The 10,572-nt window shown below is 39.3% G+C and overlaps 1 protein-coding gene across 1 annotated transcript in view; it reads left to right on the top strand.

Moving 5' to 3' along the window:
• prpf19 (pre-mRNA processing factor 19) overlaps positions 1-10,368 on the top strand; it is a 44,635-nt gene extending 34,267 nt beyond the window's left edge. The window contains exon 16 of the mRNA XM_057349908.1: positions 10,009-10,368. Within this exon, the coding sequence (XP_057205891.1) occupies positions 10,009-10,106 (98 nt within the window). The 3' untranslated portion in view covers positions 10,107-10,368. The remainder of the gene's footprint in view (positions 1-10,008) is intronic.
• Positions 10,369-10,572: the final 204 nt, after the last annotated feature.

The following is a 10,572-nucleotide window of genomic DNA, read 5'->3' as shown; positions in this document are numbered from 1 at the left end:
TATTTTATTGTTATCTTAGACTTTTGTGAGATGAGTACAAAAATGTAAAAGGTAAATTAAGTGACATGTTTAGTTATATTTTATTATTTGTACTTCTTTTCAGTCACAGAGTTCTTCAATTTAAGAGTTGTTTGGGAAAGAGAAGATTCTGTAATTTAATGCAGCTTGGAGAACTGCATTTAGGGAAATTTGGGGAAATTGTAATGTTCAATCATTTATTCAATGAAAATAAAAAAAATGTGTATTGAAGAAAAGTTAATATGGTTTTATATACAGTATACTGTCAATTATAGTTTGTGGATAGAAAATCGGAATCGGCAAAAATCGGAATCGGCAGGTTTCACTTGTAATAAAATCGGAATCGGCAAAGAAAATTGCAATCGGTGCATCTCTAATTAATATTAATTATATACCTATAAGAGTTAAGAGGTTCAGAGTTTTTGCTTTACTGTTCAGACGATGGAATTTGTTAGCTGATGAAGCTAATGTTTGTACTGTGGCAGTACAATTTACAGAAAGTCAGTTATGGCCTGATTTTTCACTCTGTCTAGCATCCAACATGTAAGTGATTGGTACTTTGATGAATCAGTATTGAAAGTGTAAATGTTACTGCAAATAAATGTTTAAGCTGTCATCGGAGTCATTTCTAATTCAGGTTAGTCGTGGGCCAGTTACGGCATTAACCATTTTAAAAATGGCATTAAAAAGCATTAAATTAAGTTTGGTGATAACTGCAGAAACCCTGTTGAAGATGTTTTGCTCATTGATTTATTTAAAATAACATTATGCGAAATTGCATTGTTGTACGTGGTACCCAGGCAGCGTGGTGTGTGTTGCATACGCTGCTGGTGTGAAAGGACAATGGACACGCGTTGCCAACTCTCTCCCTACGTGCTGCTTACACGTGTGGTATGAAATGGGCGTGAAGGAATCAGCTATTGCCAAAATGGCTGACTATCGTCAATACACGAACAACCTGAACAACCCTAGCAGGTACGCATTTTGACCTCAAAGTATGTTGGCACGATTTGTTACTCTACACTACGCAAAACCTGGTGACGCTCATGTGCACCCGCAGTAGTCAAATAAAACAAAAGAAGAGTTTGATCAATCATAGCTCTGGGTTCATTCCCTAATAGCATGCAGGGATGATTGACAAATGGGTAAGGCCTATCACTAAAGAGAGATTGCATATCAACAGCAACACAAAATCCAAGGGGGCTTCTCGATTCCCCTTTCACTTCCACTGTCTGGCTGATTTCTTAAGTGAGGAGTGAGGACAGTACAGTTGTCACAGTACTTCTAACTTGGTCTCAGTGAAATTAAAAATGACAATTGTTATTTTTTCATATAATATTGCAGCGTATATAGTAAAACTCCCTAAATGCATCCTAACTGAATATGGTTTTCTTCTTGAAGAATAATGCAGTCGGAGTTATAATACCATGTATCATTTTACTTCCAAGCGGTAGAATGGGAGTGAATGGGTGTCGACTTTTTGAAGCTCCAAAAAGTGGATCCATCGATCAAATAACTGCTCGACACTGCTCCCTGGTCTTAACAAAGGTCTTCTGAAGCGAATTGATGTGTTTAAGAGAAAAATCCATATTGACAACGGTAATGTCTAACATCCGTTGTCCCTCAGATCCAGGCGAATGAGAGGCTTGTTTTTCTGGCAAATGACGCAGGCATTTTTTCATTTTCAGCCAATAGGACACTGCATCCTCTGGGCAGAAGCTTTCTGAACCCTCATTTGCCAGAAAAACAAGCCTCTCGTTCGCCTGGATCTGAGGGATTATGGATGTTAGACATTATCGTTAATATCGGTGTCTATATGGATATTTTTTCTTAAATGCATCGATTAGATTCAGAAGACCTTTAAGACCACAGAGACGTGTCAAGCAGTTATTTGATTGATGGGTGCACCTTTTGGAGCTTCACTTAGTACATATGGGGATGATAGGGGGCCATGATGTATAGAGGCAAATGGGCGAATATGGCCAGGATGCTGGGGTTACACGTCTACTCTTTTTCGAAGGACATCCTGAGGTTTTTAATGACCACAGAGAGTCAGGACCTCGGTTTAACATCTCATCTGAAGCATGGTGCTTTTTGACTGTATAGTGTCCCCATCACTATACTGGGGCATTAGGAGACCCACAGCACGACTGCTGGCCTTACTAACACCTCTTAAAGCAGCAACCTAGTTTTCGCAGCAGGTCTCCCATCCAGGTACTGACCAGGCTCAGCCCTGCTTAGCTCTAGTGGGCAACCAGTCTTGGGCTACAGGGTGATATAGCTGCTGGGTAAAAGTTGACTTCCATTCTATCATGCCCTGCATGATATAAATAACAATTAAGTAATAGGGGTGGGTGAAAAAATTGATTCAGATATGAATCGCGATTCAGTCCTCTAGCGATTCTTATCGATTCACAGATTTCCAAAAATCGATTTTCTAGTTAAAATAACAATTGGTGATGTTGTCGGAACAAAGGCGGCAGAACTTTTTTGCGAGAGCGGTGCAGCACTCGGGACAGTCGAGAGACCGCACACCGTAAGCTCAGCAACAGCGATGGCGGGGCTAAAAGAAATCCACCCCGTCCCATTTTTAGCGAGGGCAAGTTTTTGGAAATATTTCAGATTTTATCAACTCTATGGTAAGAAGGAGCTTGACAAGACGTATGCATTATGCAAGCTTTGTAAAGCGAAGGTGAAGTAATTTGAGAACACTAAACGAAAAGACTCGCATCGAATGCCATCATTCCAGCAAAATGGAATAAAATCTAACCTCTTCACTGGCGCAGCCCTTTTTGAGCCTACACGTGAAAACTCACTGTCATGAATTCTTTTTTGAAAGAAGAAAATTAGCAGATTATTGCTAAAAAAAAGAAATCACTTTTTTTAAAGTGATTTTGCCATGTTTATTGTAATAAAAAAAACTATAAAAGCTTTTTTTCTTTTATAAAAAATACATTTAAAATAATTACGGATCAGCCCCAAAATGTCATAAGTCAAAGTCTCAATTTTTGTGAAACTATACTGTGAGAAGGGAAGGGACATAAACATTTTTAAGCCCACTCTTTTAAAAAAAGAAACAATTACTCTTCCTACACACATTATTCTATAAAACGGTGACGAAGCATGTTTTCTACAGACTTTCCAACGATATAATGGTTGTCACAATAAGATAAGAATTCACATGCAAAATCTTTAAGTAAATCCGCTGTCCCGGATACGGGACGGTGCCAGTTAAGGGGCTAAACATATATCAACATCTAATTTTGAGAATTGTTATTAAAAATTGAAAAATCGTGAATCGATTTTTAATTGAATCGTGACCCCAAGAATCGATATGAATCGAATCGCGAGGTACCAAAAGATTCTTACCCCTATTAAGTAATATTGGCAAAATCACAGCATATAGCCACTATTTTTGCGTTTTTGTCAGACGATATTGTGGTTATAAATCAGGATTTTATAAATGTATTGTTTGACTTGTGGTTAACTTACTATTAATATGTTGTGTTTAGTTATGTTATACTTGTTACACATCCTGACAACATAAACAAAAATATGCATTTTATTGGGCATGTAGTTGTATTACAGTGACACTTAAGAGAGTTGAAGCAAAACCGATATTGAGTTCGAACACAAGTCTGAATGCAAAACACAATGCGATGACGTTGCGCATAATGTTAGTTGGCATGTGACGTCATCCAGCGCCATAGTCTCGCAAAACCTGTGGGTTTTGTCCTAGTTTTGGTTAGAATTATGACCATTGTTTATTTTAACATACTCTGTCAGATTGAGATTTAGTGATGTTCTGCTCAGAAAGACCAAGTCAGTAAGCTATGAGACAAATCCGTCAAGAGCAAGTGCCACTGCAAGTAGAGGTGATTAATGATGCAAAAAAATGCACCTCAACATTGAGCTCAAATTAGGTTATTCACACATGTGCACAAATGCTTCCAAAATGTAAATGTTTGTTTCTTTGAAAGTTATTCTAAAAAATGTTGGTAGTAATGTAATTGCATTGTTTTGTTCTTATTAACCAATTTGTATGTTGAAAAATTTGAGAATATATGGATCCCCTCTAACCCTGTGTCCCGTCCCGTCACACTAAAGGTACTCAAAAGAAAAAAATCCAAGCTCGGCAGGTGAAAACATGAAAAAAGAAAAATTCCAAGCTTGGCAGGTGAAAACATGAATAGATGGATAAAATTACATTAAGTCAAAGAAATTCTGCTTCCGCAAATGTAAACAATGCTGGACAAGAGGAGCTTCCTGTATCAGGGCTCCAGACAAAAAAAATCTATTAAGGAGCCATTGGCTCCCATAGGGGAAAAAAGCAGGCGCCAAATTATTTTTTTAAGAGCCATATAACATGAACTTACATTTTTTTAATCACATACTTTATCCTGTTGTGTGTAAATCTTCCCTTTCATAGGTTTTGCTCACAAAGTTTTTCTTTCAAGTTGTTTTCCCCCATAAGCAGGGTCATACGGAATCTGCAGAATTTTTGTTAATTCCACCTTAAAACTTGGGAAAAATCTGCAGAATTCCACAGAAGAGTTTTAAATGCGTTTACATATGTATACAAATATAAATGTGTAAATGTGTTCAAATAGTCTTCAAATGTTGCCTGTCTATGCATTTAAAGGCAGATGACAGCAGATTTGGTTCTGCTTATTTAAAAAGAGGCAGAGAAGTGTTATTGATTATTGCTAAAACTGATTCAGCTCTGAATATACCAGACCAAATTCCTCTGAATTCATTTGAACCAACAGAAGAGGTGCATGTCAAGACCAAATTTATATATATACTGTAAGAAAAAGTAGGCTATATATTTTATTTTATTACGAAAGGGCTTGTTACGTTACAGTGCACCTGGGAAGTATTCACAGCGCTTCACTTTTTCCACATTTTATGTTACAGCCTTATTCCAAAATGGATTAAATTAATTATTTTCCTCAACATTCTACAAACAATACCCCATAATGACAACGTGAAAGAAGTTTGTTTGAAATCTTTGCAAATTTATTAAAAATAAAAAACGAAAAAAAGCACATGTACGCAAGTATTCACAGCCTTTGCCATGACACTCAAAATTGAGCTCAGGTGCATCCTGTTTCCACTGATCTTCCTTGAGATGTTTCTACAACTTGATTGAAGTCCACCTGTGGTAAATTCAGTTGATTGGACATGATTTGGAAAGGCACACACCTGTCTATATAAGGTCCCACAGTTAACAGTGCATGTCAGAGCACAAACCAAGCCATGAAGTCCTAGGAATTGTCTGTAGACTTCTGAGACAGGATTGTATCGAGGCACAGATCTGGGGAAGGGTACAGAAAAATTTCTGCAGCATTGAAGGTCCCAATGAGCACAGTGGCCCCATCATCCGTAAATGGAAGAAGTTTGGAACCACCAGTACTCTTCCTAGAGCTGGCCGCCCGGCCAAACTGGGCGATCGGGGGAGAAGGGCATTACTCAGGGAGATGACCAAGAACCCGATGGTCACTCTGACAGAGCTCCAGCATGTCTCTGTGGAGAGAGGAGAACCTTCCAGAAGAACAACCATCTCTGCAGCACTCCACCAATCAGGCCTGTATGGCAGAGTGGCCAGACGGAAGCCACTTCTCAGTAAAAGGCACATGACAGCCCGCCTGGAGTTTGCCAAAAGGCACCTGAAGGACTCAGACCATGAGAAACAAAATTCTCTGGTCTGATGAAACAAAGATTGAACTCTTTGGCCTGAATGGCAAGCGTCATTTCTGGAGGAAACCAGGCACTGCTCATCACCTGGCCAATACCATCCTTAAAGTGAAGCATGGTGGTGGCAGCATCATGCTGTGGGGATGTTTTTCAGCGGCAGGAACTGGTAGACTAGTCAGGATCGAGGGAAAGATGAATGCAGCAATGTACAGAGACATCCTCGATGAAAACCTGCTACAGAGCGCTCTGGACCTCAGACTGGGGCGAAGGTTCATCTTCCAACAGCACAATGATGACCCTAAGCACACAGCCAAGATAACAAAGGAGTGGCTACAGGACAACTCTGTGAATGTTCTTGAGTGACCCAGCCAGAGCCCAGACTTGAACCTGAGGAAAATAATGAATTTAATCCATTTTGGAATAAGGCTGTAACATAACAAAATGTGGAAAAAGTGAAGCACTGTGAATACTTTCCGGAAGCACTGCATGTTTATTTTGCTTTGTAATAATGACACTTCTGCATGTTCACAACACAACGTAAAGATAACTTCAAATAAAACTTTCGCGAGAGAATTCGCCTGTCGTTCATTCTTGCTGTGAATGGATTTTAAATGTTACAGCGGTGTCTTATGCATTCCCTAAACTTCTCTGCGATTGGTTTCATTTTAACTCAACTCAACTTTATTTATATAGCGCTTTTACAATTTTCATTGTTACAAAGCAGCTGTACATGAGACATATTGACTATAAGCAAAATAATTAAAGTTGTACCTGCAGAAACAAGAAAAGGTTGAAAACACAGAAGACAGACATACCCACATACAAAACACTCCACACACACAATATGCACACGTACTAACACACATAGACATAGAGACACACACACACACAACACACACACACGTACGTACACAGACAAGTACGCACACAAACACACACACACACACACGCTCAGTGAGAGCACACATTTAGGATAAAGGAGAGAGAAGCACAGGTCAAATATAACAGACTATAAATTCCTATATGCAATATTAATTAAGTAAAACTTTAAAATTCTAAAGCAGCCCCCCCGGTCAGGCAGATAGTGCAAAAACAGTATGCAAACGGTGGCGAGGAACCCAAAACTCTAATCGAGAAAAAAAACCTCAGGAGAACCCAGGCCCAACCAGGGGATTCCAGTTCCCCTCTGGCAAAAGCTGCTGCCTCTGCACAAGCTCCAGAGAGCTTGCACAACAAGGCTAAATAAAATAAATAAACTTAATAATAAAATAAATTATATTTTAAGATTATCATTAATAATCTAATAGCATTTGAAATTTTGTGGTGAAGACAAGTGGTCAAGAGACCGCGTCCTTCTTTATCCAGCTCTATCATCTCAGCTCTTGTCAGGTCCCCACTTCCCATTCTCCGCTCTACCATCAGGTCAGGCCATGAACTGCATCCTGCTCGCTGTGGTAACCTTGGAACAATGAGACAAGACTGGCTGAGAGTAGAGTACTGTACTGTACTGTTCATTTTAAACGTCTCAAATATCACATTGTTCATCCTCCGGCTCATTAAAATCCGTCACAACAAACAGCGCATTCTACTAACAGAACATGTCAATAACAAGCGGTAACATCCATGGAATTCCACAGAGTTTTTGCGGAGATCTTGAGCGCTTATTCCGTGCTGCCTCATAGCATTGGAACGCAGCGTGTGGAATAAACTAAGCATAGCGCTGGCGCCAAGCGTGCGGGAAACTGCTTGTCGCTCGCACAGCTCCTGCTACTACAGGACATCAAACCGGGCGTCGATCTGGCATGGGACTGGGAGTCTGTCGGTTTGGCGCTAGAGCACCTCTTGAGGTCTGGAAGTGCACCTTCCCTGAGACCTGCACAGCTCTCTCTCTCGCTAGCATGCCGTTTTTTAAAAAGTGGGGTGCTTCTGTTGGAAACACTTTAAAGGGGACATTTCATTAAAATCTTACTTTTTCAATGTTTAAGTGCTATAATCGGGTGTCTGGTGCATCTACCAACTCAGAAAACGTGAAAAATGACAATCCAGTAACTTTGTTTACGTGAGCCTATCTCTGCAAGCCTGTTAGAAAACGAGCCGTTCAGATTTCGCTCACTTTCTGACGTAGGTACTTATTATAATATTACCGCCCCCTTTTCTGAACGTGTCCATCCATGGCGCTGCCGGTGTTTTTGCAAGCGACATATGTGAATTAGTTCCGACACCATGGGAAAAGTAAGCAAAGCATGCTAGGTGTTCTGTTGTTGGCTGCACAGAGCAGCACAGAACATGGTTCCCAGCCTGACAGGAGAGCAATGGATTTATTTTGTTTTCAATGGAAATCCACCAGACTGAACGAGGCAAAGCTGCAAATAAAGACATTGTAAGTACCATTATTTTTTAAGTAAGACCTCAGGGACCTGTGGCAACTTAAAAGTAGGTAAAACATCATTGTGAAACGTTTGTCCGTTCATGCAAAGAAAGCAATGTGTATGGCTTGTAAACACGCGACGGGATTGTCCTGTGTAACGTTACTTTCACTTAGAGAAAACGCAATGCGTTTGTCTTGAGTACTTCACTTCTAGAAAGCAGTGTGTATGGTTTGTAAACATGCAACGGGTTTGTCATGGTAACATGATTTCCCGCCACCCTCCCGTTTTGTTATTTCACGTGACGCGATCGCGGGTCTCACTCCCGAAAGCATTCGTGACCGGACCAACAGGGACCAGAGCGCCTTCGCGAATGGCCCCGGGGGAAACAGGTGTGCTTATAGAAAACAATGTGTTTGGTGTTTCTCTGTAGTTGTACACTGTAGTTTCTCATTCGCTTTGTGACCCTTCTTTCTTGGGATCGGTTTGTCATGTGTGTTGTCACGTATAGAGAAAACAATGTGTTTGGTGTTTAAAGACGAGACCTTGTTTCTCATTCACTTTATGTGACCCTTCTTTCTTATTTTGTCGTTGGAAGTACAGGCTCTAAGCCCTGGCTGCGTTTTCTGTGAAAAGGGGGCGGAGACTAGCAGCTCATTTGCACTTAAAGAGACACACACCAAAACAGCGCGTTTCTCCTCGCATGCAAAACTGGGCAACTAGAGCATGGTATAATAAAAGATCTCTGGTGTATTTTGAGCTGAAACTTCACAGACACATTCTGTGGACCCCTATGATTTATATTACATTTGGGTAAAAGTAGAAAAAAATCTCCCCTTTAAAAATGAGTAAATTTGCTCGGTCACCAGTGACAAAATTATCACTTGCAAATTAATATTTTTAGTCACAAATGCGACCCTTTTAGGCGCAGTCTGGAGCCCTGTGTTTGTTTGTTTTTATGTTGCACAAACGTTTGAACTAAATGTAACCAACAGAGCATTTACAACTGTCCAGTGTGTCATTTTTTGGAGGGTCTCTGGACAGATATTGCATATAATACATGTCTTCAGAGGTGTATAAAGACCTTACATAATGATGCATTATGTTTTCTTACCTTAGAATGAGCTATTTCTATTGCATGGAATTCTCCATGTTTATACAGTATTCTTTACTAAACGGACAAACTGCTCTACAGAGCATGTTTCGTAAATACGTTATCTCCTTTGGCACAGACGCGAAAATGCAACAACATTTTAGTTCTGTGCAGCCACCATAGTGCTTCGAGGGGTGGAGTGAGCATTGGTTGCAATTACTCAACCTCACCGCTAGATGCCGCTAAAATCTCCACATTGCTCCTTTAAATGTTAAAAGAATATCTTTAAGATTTAGTATATGTAAGATTAAAAGAAATAAAAACAGCTGGATGTGCTACTAGACCAGTGTTTCCTTTTTGTGAAGTGGTCTATTAGCTGCTGTTATAGACTGTTTCAAAACAACAACATAAACAAACATTACTGTGCATGCGCTCGTTCGTGAATTGCCCTTAACTTCCGGTACACATTTGCAAATAATAGAGAGCCTGTAGATTATTTCTGGTAACAAGCAAAAGAAACCGAGAAGAACCATTACTTTGCTAAACTTGCCTCTTCAATATTTTAAATTAGACTGCGATACCAAGCTCAACTGCTAGATGTCAATGTCCCATACGTTTTCTTTAAATGCTATAAAACTACAGGGCCCATTCAACAAATTGTTTCATTTAATACAGTTATGATACAATAAATAATAATATAAATTAATATTAACTGCAGTTAATGCGGAAGTTAGCTGCAGTCCAGGCGTGAGCATCCAATGAAACACACTATAGTTGGATTGTCATTGTCATAGCTTGTTTCTTTTATTTAACATGTCTGTCTGTCTTTTTTAGATCACTCTGGTCTGGTTACTGGTGTGGCTTTTGGTGAACATGCCCAGTTCCTGGCTTCCACTGGCATGGACAGAAGTCTAAAATTCTACAGCCTATAGTATAGAACTTCCATTAGTAGAATAGGACAAGGATATTAATAAATTCCTGCAGTTTCAATGAAAATTCATCCCCTAAAATAACATGTCAGTAAAACAATTATGCATGTATATAAATGGATATACATATACATTCTTGTTATTTACTGTTTTTTTTTTCTTTGCTTTTCTCTTTTAGTCTGGTAAACTTTATTATTGTTCCATGACATGCTTTTTGTATACTTCTGTGGAGAGTTAAATAGTCTTCAATAAAGTTGAATCTTTTCTTTTTATTACTGTTTAAAGATGTTTATATTCCTGCATATTAGGGATGAAACGATACATACCTGTATTTTTTAACCAAGGTTTTCAGTTTGGTTCTGAGGGTTTTTTATTTTATGCTTGGCTGACTGGAAAAACAAGAGGTTAATGAGAATACAATTAGGTCAGATCAAACAAAAAAAAGCTTTTTAGCAGCATACATTTACAA

This window comes from Triplophysa rosa, linkage group LG13, assembly GCF_024868665.1.
Source record: "Triplophysa rosa linkage group LG13, Trosa_1v2, whole genome shotgun sequence".
NCBI lineage: Eukaryota > Metazoa > Chordata > Actinopteri > Cypriniformes > Nemacheilidae > Triplophysa > Triplophysa rosa.
Note: the sequence above shows the minus strand (reverse complement) of the source record. Positions and strands in the feature narration are given on the sequence as shown.